The following is a 17795-nucleotide window of genomic DNA, read 5'->3' as shown; positions in this document are numbered from 1 at the left end:
CTGAACCCCCCACACCTCCTGCTCTTTAAATATACCAAATCCAGGATAGCAATACAGTGTGGAAAGGGAAGATTTCCCTTTAACACACTGTAGTGTGATCTCGCCCCCCCCTGCTTGCAACAGTTTATTTGTTTTCTTTTGTTTTTATTTATTTTTTTTTATTCTTATCAAAGTTCTGAAACTTCAACCATAAGGTTTCGACCTTATAGTGTTTGAAGTTTCGGAACTTCGATAACATAATAGGAACACATATATATATATATATATATATATATATATATATATATATATATATATATATTTAACATTTGTTTGTCAGGATAGTCCGACTGGACAAGTGTCCATTTTCAGTGGAGTCCTGGGAGAAAAACTCCATAAGTTTACAGAGTGAAGAAAAATTTACAAAAGAGACATTACAGAGTAGTAGCATACAGATTGTAGACTTTACAGCCATTTGTCTGTTGACCACCCCCCCCGGCACACATATGCATGACATAACCATGGATGTAGCTTATTACATTCTTCTTTTAACATTGACATCAACTGCAGATATTTATAGACATTCAGCATTTCATGTGATTACAAATAAAGACACTATAATGTTGTTAATGTTTTAAGAATGCAATATTTTCAATTTTGTTTGATTTTTCCATGAAATAGTCCAGGCCTTCCTAGGGAGACTCTGGTCCCAACTAAGAAATACTTGCTTAGAGGCCTTGGTCAACTGTAACAATTAAACCATTTCTCAGACATCCTATATTCCATGTATGGCTAGGGTATAGACTGGTACCTTCAAGACAGGTCTAGAAGCCAGTTAAAAACACTCTATTAAATATAAATGCTTATTCAATCACAACTCGACTCCCAGTTTGATTTTTTGTTGAGTCTGCACATTTTAATTGTCATTATACTGGTTATCGTACTACATGCTTTGTCTGACTTTGGTACATCTTTGATTTTAGCAGTCATATTACAAAACAGTCCATTTCTACCATTCAAGTTATACCTTTTTTTAAAATGGAGAGATCCATTCTCTACATCTGCATTCAATGGATAAAGAACCACAATGTATGAAATTAATGTATACTCACAATCTGCACTGCCTTTGTACCCATACATCTTGCAGAGCAAAATAAAAACACCACCACTACTGACTTTATGCTTCTACGATCATAACAGTTTCCAAATATTAAGTCTGTGCAGGAATACAAGTCATTTGCAATATAATAAACTTTTTTCTTATTGTTTTCAAAGAAAATAAAGTAAAAAAGAGATTGAACAACAAACTGACTGCCTCTTCGTGTTTTCTGATAGCTACAAAAACATACATTGTTATAATACTAGAAATACACTCCTGTGTCTCTTAAAATGGGCTCTTAATTAACTCACTGTTTTCAGATTCATGAGAGTTTGTGGCTTTTGATTAATTGTTATTGTGAGGGAACATGCATAGTTATTTTATGATAGTAATCTGATCCAGTTTTGCTACACTCCTTTTAACTCAAAAATAAACACAATGATGATGAATAGCAGAAAAAGTCTGTCTCTTTCATAACAACTAATGTCACTGTTCTAATAAGATAAATAATTCATGATAAAAGCATTTTAAGAACAGAGAAGACTTACTAGTCTGATGCATTACAGTTCTTCCTGGATCTTTGAATTGCAAGAAGGCATACAGAAAATGTTGAAATCTTTTGTTGTGCAGAAGGTTAGAAAACTCTGAAATATACTGAAGCTGATACTAAAGAATCTGAGAGAAAAGGAGCACAACATATTCTGAATTTTGTGACAGGTTTACCTAATGATTTGAATGGCTATGTACCATGGGAAGTTTTATTACACACCTGAATATCGTTTTAAGTAATTGTTCTATTGATTAAAGTGAAGTAGTTGTTAAGGTCTATAGATATGTACATTTTACATTTTGAAGAATTCTCATGCTTTTTCACTATGTTCTTTTTTTCCTTTAAACATTTTTGTACATATTGTACTATACTATTCATAATATTTTCCTGAGTTCTTTCTATTTCTCCATATTCCTTAACTAATCTGCTTAAGTAACTCGATACTTCTATTTTTCCTTGTAAAAACTATCTTTGCTTATATAACAATACTTGCATTTTTCTTGATTTCTTTCATATAATTCTTTTCTTTTGTCAAGGTACTTTGACCTTATGTTCTAAATCTTCCAATGCATCACTGTATGGTCTTTTATATTTTTTTTCTTTCTGTACTTTTCTCACATCATATTGCCACTGTAAAAAAAAAAAAAAAAGTTTTATATTTTTCCTTAAATATCAACCCACTATTCAAACCAAGTTTTATAAAATGTCATCTTTCCACAATTACATTACTAATCTCTTTCCTTCTTCATTCCATGCTTTCCCATTTATCTTTTTAATTCCTTTGCCTAATTTTATATATTCTTTGTTTTCCTTTATCACTTGCATTTTGCAAGATGATCAGAAAATCCTTCTCCTATAACTAAACCTTCTGATACTATAAAATAATCTATTTCAGCTCTATACATACCCCTTTTGTAAGTACATGAATTTTTGTCCCAAAGTTTTAATGTACATCATCTTATAACTTGTAACATTTTTCTTATGCAATTTCTTTTCTTTTTATGCATGCCTCTTAAATCACAGTTAAAGTCTTATGTTATCATAATATTCATATTTATCACTGCATAGTCTAAAATTTGATGAAATAAGATTTCCCTATAAGCATATAATGTTATACTTCTATATAGTCTTTCCTTTTTGAATCTACAATGGTTAATCTTCCCATTTTTGCTAAAATTACATCTAATATCTTTACTGTACGTCTTACAGAATATGGGTATTCCAGAACATCTCTCATTTTCCAAATTACAAAAATGACCTTTCCTCCAGATATGTTTCTGTGTTTGTCATCTTTATTTATTTGTTAAAAATCCTGTGTCTTCTAATATAATTACATCTGTATCACATGTATTATACCACTCCAAAATCACTATTCTTCTTACTGTATTTATAATACTATTCATGTTTACAGAAAGGAAAGCCCTCTAAAAGTTTCATTTTCCCTTTTCCCTAGATTGGTGGTTTCATAAGCTCATAGCCAATTACTAGGCTAGCTTTCTTAATATGCCTTTCTAAGCCTAACCAATTTCCATTCCAAAGTTGAGAATCAAACACCTTAACCATTATACCACCCCCAATCATTAGCCATATATATTATTTTTAATACATTTCTTTTCTTTATTTCTTTTGTACTTATCCTTTTAAATTTTATTTTTCTGTCTTTTACCCATTTACTAAGAGCTTTTTACTACCTCCCAGTTTATGTCTTGTCACTTATTTCAGAACCTTCTTCTATGTCCTCTTTATTCATTTTTCCTCATCTAATTTTTCTTCTAATTTCTTCTATTTCTACTACTTCTAAAATTTCTCTTCTTTATTCATTTTATTCTTTTTCTTTTCCTTTCTCTTATTTTCATTTTTGCAATCCATCCACAAATGTCTAATTTTGTTACATTTATAACATTTCAATTCAGATTTTTTTTTGCATCATGTCCCATTTCCCCACAAATATAACATCTTCTTTTGTCACAGTTACTTATCAAATGGCATTCTTACCGTCTCAAAACAACAAGCTTTGGGTTGTCCCCAGTGTTTTAAGACATCCCTATTCCCCTCCACATTTATCATGCTTGGTATATGTATAATGATTTATCTTTCTATTTTTACAGCAATATTATAATCCCATCCATCAATCTACAAACCCCTTTTTGTCATAAACTTTTACAACATTTAGTACTACTTTACATTAAGTTTTGAAATGTCTTTTCAAAGTCTCTCTTTCCACCTCTGTTTGAAATTGTATATAAATTTTCCTTTTTGTCTCCCTGTTAAATGCTTTTATCACATAAAGATTCCATAGGTTACAGTCTTTCTTTTTTCATATTCTCCAAGAAAAATTTCTATAGAAAAAAACAGTCTCAAGTATAATGTCACAAAATGTCTCTTTGGGAATAAGAATAAATGGCATTACCTTGTGTGCTTTTACACCCAAAGGAGCTATTAAATTGTCTTACACTGCATACCTGTCCATTTCTAGGTCTTCTTTACTTTGAATCTGTACCATGTGCTTCTGTTTTTCATTTTCCTCAGCCTTATTTTCTGATACTCCCCTTTTGACTTCTTTTACTTTCTCTGCATGTACTCTTTTCCATCTCACCACATTTTTCAGGATTGTCTCTGCATCCTCTTTTTGTATTTTCTCAATAATGTCCCCCAAGGAGACATCTCCTTCATTTTCTGGCTTACTCTGCATCACCATTTCTTTAAGTAAATCACCCTGCAACCCTTCCAACTGGACGGTTGTAATTATATGTTCAACATTTGCTGACTCATCTCCAACAAACAGATTTCTTTGAAACATCTTTTCAGAATCCTGCACACATTCTCCGATCTTGATATTTGTTTTCTTCTCCATTTCTCTCACCACTCCATTATCCACTTCTCTCTCCATCTGCCTCCCTGTTTCTCTGGGCCACCTCTGTCTCTGGAATGGAAACAGGAAGTGCTCCTGCAAAATGGGTTTACTTACAACAAATGTGAGTAGGGGAAGTTCCCTGGTGATATTTCCCCTAGAAATATAAATACAACATCAGGTCTCCACTGAAAAGAGGCAACTAGCATAGTGGAATCAACCCAGTCAACTAAGGATAAATAAATCCACAATTCCTCCATCCCACTTCTTGTATGCCGTATCTTTTTCCATAATCACAAGCCAAATCTTCCTCTATAGCTAGGTTGATCATCTCCTCTTTTTGCCTTTTTGCATGTTTCTTAGTCATCTGTCTATAGTCATGAAGGCTACATTCATGACCCATTCCCATACTTTTTTTCTACTCCCTTAGTTTGCCTCCAGGTCCCTTACTCAGTTCTGACTCTTCTCCCAACTCATCGGAACCGATTATTCTAAAATACCACACTTTTTATTTATCTTTGTACTCTTATCCTTCTCACTGTCAATCACACATAAGCCTTTAACTGGGCATCCTTGACCCCCTATACCTTGATTAGAATCACATCCAGAAGTCTATCGTTCTGGCACAGTCTCACATTATGTGCCTGAAGTCCCTCACATTTCAAGACATCACAGAACTCAACCTTCCTCTTTAACCCAAAGCTCTAAATTTCCCAGTTTTCTCCAGGTAGATCGAGGTCTCCATGACTGCAATCCTCTAGACAGTTATACTACTGACAGTTGACTGTACTGAGTTTCAGTGGCACAGTAATGCTTCACACCTAAGAGTCACATCACTACATGTGAATCATTTCAGAAAATCCATAATTTATTTACCGTCATGGTTAAAATCATATAATAATACATTTAATTTCATTTATACAGATGTACACCATGAACAGTTTACATATTGTTCCATAATCAGCTTACCAGTGGATGCAAATTATATGTGAGGTGTTTAACAAATGAGGTGATAAGGTCATCATATAATATGGCAATAAATTCACATTTACATTACAACAGTGACTGATCAATAAGTTCATATATTCTTACTAAGCTTATGGTCAAATGGTGTACCCCATTAAGTAGACTTTCTCCACATCTTGCTTGTAAAACTTTGCAATCCTCCATCTAGTCATCTAGACTGTTTTATTGAGGTTGCTTGGGATATACTCTGCTTGATAGGTAATGGCAGCCTATTCCAGAAGCAGGGAATACATCTAGTTAAGCATATGTCACACCATTTGTTTACATAGAGCATTACTGAAGTTATTATTAAAATCATACATGTGTTCATTTATTAGTTTGTACAAACATCTTTTGGTTTAACCTATATAAAAACCAGAGCACCCTATACATTTAGCAATATGCACTACTCCTTTACTTGCACATTCTCCCTTATGTAAACATAATGTTAATTTCAATGCATTATCTAAAGTCAAGTTATTCCCTTCAAAAATGTACGTGCACTGATTGCAATGCCCATGCTGAGTCATGCCACCTTTGATACAATTGCTACTATATTCTGAAAACCTGAGTACATTCAAAAATATTTTAAAGTTGTTTGCTGATTTAATGTCCTTGTATATAATTTTAATTTCACGAAGGTATCATCCAAATCCATCTGCTTTGTTGGTACAAACTTAAACCCTTTTTGAAACAAAAGAAAATGTTCCTTGGCAATAATATGATTGATATAATTAAAAACATTGTAGCCATTATATGTAACCATGACTCCCTCACCCTGTAAAAAAGGGGTCAATACCTCTTATTCCTAGCTGAAATCTAAAGGGAATACCAAACTTGTAGGTGAAAATCTTGGTGATCCACTCTGGGTCCTGAGCCTACTGTCAGTAGGGAGTGACTCACTAACCTCTATGATCTGCATAGTATGGGAAAATTCTGAAAACCATCTAAGTTGTAAGAAAAAAATGACATTGTTATCCCTATCTGGATGCTTGTTAACCACTATTCACTCATTCCAAAGTCACATTGTCAGCATTTACTTCAAAATTAAAGGGTAAGCTTTATTATTTTTATATTGTGAGCAATCTCTATTTTTTTTAATTGTCATTACACCTTTTGCCCACATTAAACAAGGCAATACTGTAAAAATTCCTGTATTGATCAAAAATCAAGTCCTGCTGAATTTCTTTCAGTTTCTTCTAATAATGCAGAAATGTTGGCCTCATTGTACTTAATCATTAAGTCCATCAATTCAAAATCATGAATATCAAATATAATAAATTGTGATATCACATACCAAATGGAAATTTGAACACATGTAGTCCTTACTGCACCACTGGAATGTTGAGGCAGTACTTTAAGTAAGAATTGTCCAGTTGCAAAATTTTAACTGTCAAAAGTTTATTTTCAAAAAGTTGAACCAAGTCCATTAAACTTCAGCTATGAGATTTGTTCACTTCCAAAAAACTCTGCTGGGATGAACTAGATGGGAAGAAAAAACATTTTATATAACACTGTTTTGAAATGACAAGTTCTTTCCACTGGGGACAGTAGTGAAATCAGGACCCACTGTAAACATGGAGGGAAGAATAGGGTTATAAGCAGTACCTTCACAATATGTCATCTCTGTGGATAAAAGCTGATGGGCTCCAAATCTGCTGTTCTGTCTATCAACATGTGTAACCAGAGTGTGTGTGCATTTGCAGCATGGGATAGACCTACAGCAATAAGGTGTTTACTGTTCTGCGAAGAAGACGTACCTACACATACTGTTTGCATATATATGAAAGTGTAGGTCTAGGTCTCTAGAATGGATGTTTGCTGTACCATTTGTTCTGTTTAGGTGAAGGAGTTCAAAGAGTGCTGGGTAATTCTAGGCATGGAAAGACAAGCAGAGATCAGCCATCAGGAGTATATATGACGCTGAGTAGAAAAATAGAGCTTTTAGTCAATTTGAGTAGCTAAAGGTACTCAGGCCTGAGATCTTTTGGGAGAGGAATCATTGAAGCCTCACAAGCTGGTTTTGGTGCTTGGTGAGGTACATGTCAAAGGATGCATCATACTGAATAACAAAGGATAAGTTGTGAAGGCACAAGGATTTTCTAACCACCACAGAGACAAAGTTGTCAAAGGAGAGACTGTTATTAACAAATGATTTCAAGTCCTTGGTGACCGTGTTGAATTCAAGTGGAATGCTATCTACACGCTACACTGTATTGATGCTAGATTTACCAAAGGAAACAATGCTACACTTCTTGGTGCTGAGGGTAAGCCCATGATTAATACACCAAGTATTTGTTTGATCCATCCCTTGCTATAGAATTTGAAAATCAGAATGGGATTTGATAATCAGTCCCTTGATTTGGAGTTTGTAGTATGGGTACTGGGTGAGTCTGACTTAAGGGTATAGGACAAGATTCAAGTTTAGCAGTTAAGGTGTGAAGGCATCTGATTCTAAGAGTTAAAAAGTATGAGCCTAAAAGCAGGTCATCTATTTGCTTGATGGGAAGCCAACAGGCTTTTCTGATTGGCAGTGGTGTTCCTGTCTAGGATGGAGGGTGAGAATGCTTTGAAGAACTGTAGTTTCTGGTTAGAATCAGCAGCTTCTGGGGAGACCGTATTGCAGATGAACAATTTGTATTTCTTTCTGCATGGTAGCTTTTGTTGTAAAGGGGAGAAAAAGCACGAGTGAGACCTTTTGTAACCAGAATAGCAGGTAGTTTATTTTGATTTTCATTTTGTCAAGGAGATGATGATGTCATTTTTGTGGTAATTAAATTCATTCAGCAGTTTACTTGGCTTAAATAAAGAATACATCTAAGCTGATGAAATACTTTTTTATAATTTTATTATTACAAAGCCCTTTCAATAAGAAGTAAGAAATGGAATAATTGCATATGTCATGACTCATATCACAGCAAACACACAGTACATGTAAATAATAAACTAAACCAAAATATTTCCACAAGTCCCAGTGTCTTCATTTATGATTAATAATTGTAATAGAAGAAAAACATAATACCTTTCTTAATTTGTCATCTTTGTTGGTTGGACTTGCCTGAAAATATAAAAAAAGTTCTGTTATTTATTAAGCATTTTATAAATCATTGAGAAGCACTTAGAAACTATGAAACATAACTGCATTGTATTCTTAAATGTACAGTATTAATGCATGTTTCAGTTAAAAACTTAAGAGCTTTAGAGACCAGCTGTCTGCCTACCTTGTTTAACAGAAGAATTGTTAACTCTCCTTTTACTGAAAATGCAGTTGAGGCAGTGATTCGCCACCCTTTCTCCATTGATATCAGTAATAAAGCGTTTTCTAGTAGCTAATAAATATTCCTCTCCCTTTTTGTGATTTGGGTAATGCGCTATGATATGTCTGTTGTTACACCTGGATTTATGAAGTACTTAATACTGTTAAAGAGATTTCTGTTTGCAGGTATTTGTAAATCAGTAAATTAGGTTTGTACTAGAATTCAGCGCTATCAATATGCATGTATTACTATTTGTACACAGTAATAAAATGATGCTTCTCTAATTGTTACACTGGGATCATTACTGAAAGCCACTGTTGTAATTCTTAATGTAGTAGATTGAAGGAGAGGTTCATAGGTGATTATTGGACAGGTTTTGATGGGGGTATATATAACTGGGGGGGGGTCTATATTGAATCAGCGAACACTTAAAAAAGCGAACGCTGATTCATCGACCCTATCCAGAACACCTGGAACAACAAATTTTTTTCTCAGGGAAAAAAATTGCTGGGCCAGTTTCGGGAGTTTGCCATTTCCTCCACGGTGGTGCAATCTCAGAATTGGTATATTTAAGTGAGGGGGGGGTGGGGAGAACCCCCCCCCCCGCATTAAATACTGTTTTAAGTTTTTGGGGTTTTTTTTGTGGAACAGCAATTTTTTTTTCCCTGGGAAAAAAATCGCTGTTCTGAGTGTTCAGCATTTTCAGCATTCGCTGAACTAGGGTCAATGAATAAGCGTTCACTTTTTTAAGCGTTCACTTATTTAATATAGACCCTAACTGGGGAATGAGTAGTCAAGCATTTGCCAACTCCTTCTTTCTAATAGGGTCAGAGGTACCAGACCAGACTTAAATTTAAGATTTCCCCATGCACTCATCCAAATTGTAAGTAAAGTGCAGGGAAGAACTCTGCTTCATATGGATGAGAAGCCTGTTCCAGAGAAGGGGTAATCTCACAACACATTTTTGGCATTGAGCTTAAGGCCATGGTTCTGACACCAGTCGTTGGTCTCAGTGAGGCCTTTCTGCAGGATTTCAACATCACTTGGGGAGTTGATAATAGCTCCCAACTTGCAATCATCTGTCAACTTTGTCAGCCTGAGTCCCTTCATGTTGGCCTGGACTTCAGAGAAGTAGATACCAAACAGGAGAGGACCCAGGACTGAACCCTGTGGAACTCCACTCATGACTGGTCGGCAGTCTGACTTGGAGTCAGCGACTTTCACACTGTGGGTTCTATCTGTGAGCCAGTTTATAACCCACTAAGTGATATAGGAGTTGATGCCTAGCTTAGTAAATTTTTCCATGATTCTTGAGTGTGGAATGGTATCAAAGGCCTTGGCTATATCAAGGGAGGCTGTATGAACCACCTTGCCTTCATCCACAGCTATGGTGACTGACTCAAAGACATCAACTAGGTTGAGTAGGCATAATTTTCCCTTCACAAACCAAACTGTGTGGGATCCAGAGTTTAGAGATTCCCTATATCCTTGTTTATTAAGTCCATAATGATGCATTCCATAGCTTTGCATATCAGACTCGTCAGGCTAATGGGGCGATAGTTCCCAGGGTCTGTAGTCAGTCCTCCTTTGTGGAGAGGGATGACTGTAGCAGTGTGACATTTGGTAGGGACAAAACCTGAGGTGAGGCTGTGATTGAACAGGGCACACAGGTATGGTGCCAGTTCACTCTGTAGTTCATATAGAACACAGCCAGGGATATTGTCAGGTCCCATAGAAGCTGTATTCCTGGCCTTGAACAGTACTGTTTTAAACTGTGCAGCAGTAATACTGGGTGCTGACAATCTATTGGTATTGATATTGTGATTGGTCCTTTCGGGGGGGAGGGGTAAAGTTGGCACTGAATCTGTCGGCCAATATATTGGCAATTTCTGTTGGCTCGGTATCGGAGGTACCATTGTGCAGTAGCTCAGAGAAAATCTGGGTATTGCCGTAGAGATTCTTTACATAACTATAGAAGACCTTGTGGTTGCCTTTACTATCTGCTGCAATTCTGTATTCATAGTTAGCTTTAGATGATTTGATGAGGGATCTCAACTTTTTGTTGAGGCCGATAATGGAGTTTTTCCAGTCTTGGGACGTCACCTTATTCTGCATCAGTTTCTTCCTTCTGTTGTAGAGTTTATTTATAGCAGAGGACCACCAGATTGGCTTCCTTTTTTTGGAGGAGAGTGTCTTGGTTCTATTGGGTATGGCGAGATCCCTGCATTTGTGTACATGTTTGTACAGTTCATTGGTGTATGATTCAGCAGTCATGCAACTATTCTCCATTTGCATGAGTGTCGTGAAGTTAGCCACCTCTGTTTTTAGGAGCCCAAAGTTAGCTTTGAAGAAGTTTTTCATGGTGGTTACCTTTGCAGGGGGTGGGGTGGGATGTGGATTTCCATGGTGATTACTTTATGGTTGGATCTAACCAGGCAGGAGTTTACTGTTGGTGTAGAGCAATGGTCGCCCATGTTAGTAATGACCAGGTCAAGGACGTTGCTACCTCTAGTGGGGGTAAGAATGAGCTGGTCCAGGGCATTGGAATTAGTGAATTCCAGGCAATGTTGGGCAAGTGTATTGGTACATGAGTAGTTTTCCCAGTTAATGGAGGGGTAGTTGAAGTCACCCAGTATGACAGTCTCAAACCCAGGCCCCTGTGCACTAGTCACAGCAATGTACCACTATACCATATCAGCTCAAAAATTAGTTTGACAATAAATTTTATTAGTTCATATGTCTTTACTCCTACCACATGTTCTGCATCTATAAAATAGTTTCTTGCTTTGCTCAATATCTTTATAAACATTTTCTTCAAATTTTTCCTGAACAATTTAGTTTATTTTGTATTTAAACAATTTCCCTTTCATAACTTGCCATACTCCTTCTGCAGTTTTTCCACTGAATGCATCACTCCATTTAGTTTTACATCATGGCTGTTTTGGTTCCATATTGTCTGTTATTAAACCTTTATGTATTGGTTTAGAGTTCAGTTTATCAGAACCATCTAGCAGTATTTTATCTTTTATAACCCCATGATTACTGCATATCAACAGTGGTAAAATGTGACATGAAGTAACAGTTATTTCCTTGTGAACATAAACGATTTCCAATACGTTCTGTTCCCTCATAGGTTTGTTTACAGTCTGAAACAATTACTGTTTCTGCAACATCCATTCATCCATCCATCCATCCATCCATCCATCCATCCATCCACCCATCCATCCACAAGACCCTTTTTCCCATTTTTTGCACACATGGTCAGCATGTCACTTCAACAGTGACAATCATCTAGAGCCAATGTTCACACTGCCAGGTGGTTATCACCTCCATAGTTGTTCTACCATACCACACATGCAAATGCATACTCACATCTATGGCCAATTTAATTTTTCCAATCCACCTACTACAGGTCTCTGAAATGCGGGCAGAAAAGAGAGCACCTGGAAAAAAAACTGTGCAAACACAGGTTGGACATGCAGACTCCACACGGAAAGCACCCTGGCTGAGAAATGAACCAGAGAACCTCTGGCTGTGAAGCAACAATGTTACCTGCTACACCAGTGTGCAGTCCAACTGCTGTTCTTGAACATATGTTGTAAATAATTTCCTTGTAAATGTTGCTGTATTAATATTATTCCAGTTGGTTTCTGATAAATTTAATTTCTCAGCTGGTATTATTTTCCCTTCTGTGTTTCATGTAAGTAATGTATGAATTCTTGTAGGTTATCAGCAATTGACTTTGATGTTCCATTTACCCCAAAGATTATCCATCTCATTAGCCAAGTCATTAATATGGGTCTGAACAGTGCTTCATTTAACAGTGGGGAAAGCTTCAGGGGGAGAGAAATGTTTATATTTATTTTGTTCCAACTTTCAGCAGTTTTATTAAACTTCTTTTTGCTGGACTGCAGTTTGATCTCCTTTTCATGTTTGGTTTTACAGGTTTGCATTTCTGGTTACTGTCTAGCTGATGAAACATTTGGCAATTTGTGAATTTTGCAAAATATTCAGTGACTAATGAAATCAGTACTGCAGATGTAGGAAGCGTTATCTATTACACGGATGCTCAGTTGTTTTGTAGAGAGATACCTTTTTCATCAATGAAAGCATATTTGCTGATTAAATCCAAGTAAAATAAATGCACCCCAGTGAAACAGTTAAATCCTTCATCAGTCATCTGAAAATGGCTTGGTACATTTAAGGTAATGAGTTGCTGTTAAGAAATATTATACATTTCACAGGCTCAGTGCTTTATGGAGCATTGGGAAGTGAGAGCTAAACAGGCTTTCAGAATGGTGAAACAGAAAATCACAAAAAATTAAATTGTTGTTTGGTGAACCCCTGTTTTCTGCCTGGGCCATCATAAACTGATAACATACGTTATAGTCACAAATTAATGTGCATAGGTCAGTGTCCTTATTCAAGGCAACTGTTTTGTGGTTAGCTATGGAAGCAGCATTACCAAGTTGCTAACATAAACAAAAATGAACTATCAATATCTGTGTGCTAAACATTTAAAAAGTACTTACTCTGTTTGCATTTCTTTTTCTTTTTCTAAAATAGACAACCAATATAACAGTGCCAACAGCAAGGAGAGCAAAAACAGGTAAACCAACTGCCAATCCTATGATTAAAGGGCGATCCTAGAAAAAAAAATAGTTGTTTTATGCTTGAAATATAATGTTGTAGATTTGAATATCTATGCTTTACAGAGTACCTTACAATAGTTAACATTTATTTATTTATTTATAACATTTATAAATAAAAGCTGAAGGCCAAACAAAAATTGTAATGATATTCAGATAATAACTGTATTATTGTTATTAGTAAGTGATGTAGCCCCCTTCCCTGCAAATAAGCTCCTAGATAAAACGCTGTCTCCTTTTTCCTCACAAGCTTTATTTAATTTAACTGTTCTCTGCTGATTTTGTGTACTGCACTTTTAAAAATCATTTTTTTCCAACTGAATTTATTGTTACAGGCTACACACTCAAGTGCACTAACCTTTTAAAGTCTTATAAGTGAATTTTACTACTGCATTTCTGTTTTTGTAACTAAAAAAAAAATCCTATCTACTTGCTCATTTCCTGCCTTTTTCTCAAACTAGAATAGTCTGAATCTCAGATGTGCTAATTTCAGGACTGTATTTTGTGTTCTGAGTTGTTCAGACCTTGCACAGATAGAATGAAGTCTTTCTGCTTATCAGTGGTAGTGGTAAGCTCTGAGCAGCCTATCTATCACTAGAGGAGTGGTTTCCAGCTCAGGAATTCTTTTTTATTGGCCGTTTTGAGCTGCTTCTATCCCTTTCAACTTTTTGACTTAAAAACCCATGTTTGTGTGGGTTTTGGCTTGTTTTACCTCAGGGATCCTGTTTGAATGTCCTGCAGAATTCTACAGCAGCAAAAGAAGAGAGAGAGAGAGTGACTTTGCTTAATTATAAGTAACTGTTTTTGCTTTCTTAGCTTGATTTTGCATTGCTGCACTTTACTACAGCCATTTTACAAGCTTTGTTATTTAATTTAACTGTTCTCTGCTGATTTTGTGTACTGCACTTTTAAAAATCGTTTTTTTTTTCAACTCCATTTACAGTTACAGGCTACACACTCAATTGTGCTAGCTTTTTAGAGTCTTATAAGTAAATTTTACTACTGATTTTCTGTTTCTGTAACAAAAAACAAATAAAAAAACAAAAAAATCCTATCTACTTGCTCGTTTCCCACCTTTTTCTCAAACTAGAATAGTCCGGATCTCAGATGTGCTGATTTCAGGACTGTATTTTGTGTTCGGAATTGTCCAGACCTTGCAGAGATAGAAGGAAGTCTTTCTGCTTATCAGTGGGAGTGGTAAGCTCTGAGCAGCCTATCTATCGCTGGAGGAGTGGTTTCCAGCTCAGGAATTGTTTTTTATTGGCCATTTTTGGCTGCTTCTATCTCTTTCAACTTTCTGACTTAAAAACCCATGTTTGTGTGGGTTTTAGCTTGTTTTACCTCAGGGATCCTGTTTGGGCATCCTGCAGAGTTCTACAGCAGCAAAAGAAGAGAGAGAGAGAGAGAGAGAGAGAGAGAGACTTAGCTTGATTATAAGTACCTGCTTTTGCTTTCTTAGCTTGATTTTGCATTGCTGCACTTTACTACAGCCATTTTATGAGCTTTGTCATTTAAAACTGTTCTCTGCTGATTTTGTGTACTGTACTTTTAAAAATCATTTTTTTTTCAACTTCATTTACTGTTACAGGCTACACACTCAAGTGTGCTAGCCTTTTAGAGTCTTATAAGTAAATTATACTATTGCATTTCTGTTTCTGTAACTAAAAACAAAAAAACAAAAAAAAAAATCCTGTCTACTTGCTTGTTTCCCAGCTTTTTCTCAAACTACAATAGTCCGGATCTCAGATTTGCTGATTTCAGGATGGTATTTTGTGTTCTGAGTTGTCCAGACCTTGCAGAGATAGAAGAAAGTGTTTCTCCTTATCAATGGGAGTGGTAAGCTCTGAGCAGCCTATCTATCGCTGGAGGAGTGGTTTCCAGCTCAGGAATTGTTTTTATTGGTGTTTTGGGCTGCTTCTATCCCTTTCAACTTTCTGACTTAAAAACCTGTGATTGAGCGGGTTTGTGTGTCGCACAGCGCCACTAAGCTAAGGTAAACTATTACTGGTGCCTTAAAGTCTGCTCTTCAAATTTTTCCTTAGATCTTGCTAGCTTTCATCTCTGAGCACTCAAATCAGACCTCTAAACCCAGAACTTGTTCAAAACCTCTTACAGCTGTCATTGTAGGCTTACCAACTGCTAATAGCACTAACAAAAACAGTCTCAGTACTTAAAAAGAAGCATAACAGCTACAGTACACCTATCCAGGCAAGTCTAAAGGTCAGTTCCCTACACTTTCTCCTATTAACCTGGTGAACCTGAGCATCCTAAGGCAATGTAACAATTGCCTCATGTACACAAACAAACCTCTCCTCCTACCTACAAACACATCCACTTGTGAGAGATGCACGTACGTAACCAAACTAGAAGCCGTGCTCTCTCAAACTAAGACTGGGCTAGTCAGTAAGAGGAGAAGGATAACACACACTACACACCAAATAGAACACATAGGTCCCAGATCACACACCACCACACCTCTCACATAGTAACACAAAACACACACACTTTTGTGGAGGTTCTCAATAAAAATCTACCCAAACAGCAAAGACCTCTGAGGCAAAAACACAAGCAACCATCTCACCCAAACACAACCCCCAAGACACATAGCCCACATAAACAGTGTGCCACTTAACGTAAGCCCCTACGGCAAAACAGTCTACCCAATACACTAATCATAGGTGACTCAGTAGTAAGGCACACTGACGTCCCATTCACTATGTTAAATAAGGAGAAGGCTACGGTTAGCTGTCTGTCAGGTGCCAGGATTCACAACATAATGCATGCACTTGGGTCTTTCCACAACAAGTACAAATATGACTTGGTCATTGTCCATGCTGGTGTGAATTGCCTAAGATGTACCTCCCTGGACTACATGAAAAGAGACATGGAGGAGCTCTCGGATCTTGTAGCACAGGCAGTTATGACCCTAGCCCTGAGTAGCATACTACCATTGCCTAGAATGATACCACAGTACAAGCAGAAAATGATTGACTTCAACAATTGGCTATGTTTCCTGTGTTATTCAAAGGGGATTCAGTATCTGTCTGCCTGGGATGACATGATAGACAGACCTTAGTGCTTTGCCAGAGATGGCTTGCATCTGTCACCCCTGGGATTCCGGATACTGGCAAAAGCTCTTGCCACCCCTATAGTGCCTTTTTTTAGGCAATGCCCTGAAGACAAATTTGCTACCATAACAACTGCAAGCAAATTCAACCTGAGGTTAATGCTACTCAATGGTAGAAGCCTAAGTCTCAAAATGCACTCGCTTGAGTTACTCCTAAAACTGGAGAACATTGACCTCTGTGCAGTAACAGAGACCTGGTTCAAGGCTCCAGAGAGTATCCAGCACTACCAGGCTACACAGCATATCACACCTTTGGGCCCCCAAACCAGGACTGAAGCCCCAAAGGAGGTGTGGACCGAAGCACCAAAGGTGGTGGTGTATCCATCTTCATAAAGGATACGTACACCTCCAGACTGGTTGCCCAACATAATGCATCAGAGATACTACAGGTGCAACTAACACTGGATAAAACTGCAATCCAGGTTGTAGCCTGCTATAGATCCCCCACTATGTCCCAAGACTCCCACTCCACATTTCTGAACACTCTGGAAAGCATTAAAGTTCATCCCAATACCCTTGTACTGGGAGACTTTAACTACCCCTCCATTAGCTGAGAAAATTACTCCTGCTCCAAATCATTTGCCCAATGATTTCTGGAATTCATTAATTCCAATGCCCTGGACCAACTCATTCTCACCCCCATCAGAGTTAGAAACATTCTCAATCTGGTCATTACACACATGGGGGACCACTGCTCTACACCAGTGATAAACTCCTCCCTGATCAGATCTGATGATAAGTTAATCACAGTCAATATCCAAATCCCGCCCCCCATGAAGGAAACCACAGTGAAAAACTTCTCCAAAGCTAATTTTGAGCTTCTGAAGACAGAAGTGTCAAACTTTACATCACCCACGCAAATGGGGAAAGGATGTACGGCTGCTGAATTATACACCAAGGCACTGTATGAGCATTTGCACAAGTGCATGGATCAGGCCATACCTAACAGAACCAAGATCATGTCCTCCAAAAAAAGGAAGTCAATCAGGTGGTCCCCTGCCATTAACAAACTCTACAACAGAAGAAAAAAACTGTTGCAGAAAAGGGCAAAGTCCCAAGACTGGAAAAATTCCCTTGTAAGTCTCAGAAAAAAACTGAGATCCCCCATCAAAGTCTCCAAAGCTAGTTATGAAAACAAAATTGCAACAGATGCTAAAGATAACCACAAGGCATTCTTTAGTTACATCAAGAACCTGCATAACAATAAGCAGGGGTGCTCTGAGCTACTGCACAACGGCACCACTTATACTGAACCAACAGATATTGCCAACATCTTGA

At 36.9% G+C, this 17795-nt stretch overlaps 1 protein-coding gene across 2 annotated transcripts in view; it reads right to left on the bottom strand.

The window, feature by feature from the left end:
- The window catches only part of LOC122789276, a 389942-nt gene that overhangs the window by 74282 nt on the left and 297865 nt on the right, over window positions 1-17795 (bottom strand). Inside the window, exons 4-5 of one of the 2 annotated variants that reach the window (XM_044056578.1) lie at window positions 13274-13387; window positions 8507-8542 (exon numbers count right to left, since the gene is read on the bottom strand). In XM_044056578.1, coding sequence (XP_043912513.1) covers window positions 8507-8542; window positions 13274-13387 — 150 coding nt within the window. The remainder of the gene's footprint in view (window positions 1-8506; window positions 8543-13273; window positions 13388-17795) is intronic. The other variant, XM_044056579.1, reaches the window with a different exon arrangement.

This window comes from Protopterus annectens, chromosome 14.part0 (genome assembly GCF_019279795.1).
Source record: "Protopterus annectens isolate FY-2018-M chromosome 14.part0, PAN1.0, whole genome shotgun sequence".
Lineage (NCBI taxonomy): Eukaryota > Metazoa > Chordata > Ceratodontiformes > Protopteridae > Protopterus > Protopterus annectens.
The sequence above is the reverse complement of the archived record's forward strand: the minus strand, read 5'-3'. Positions and strand labels throughout refer to the sequence as shown.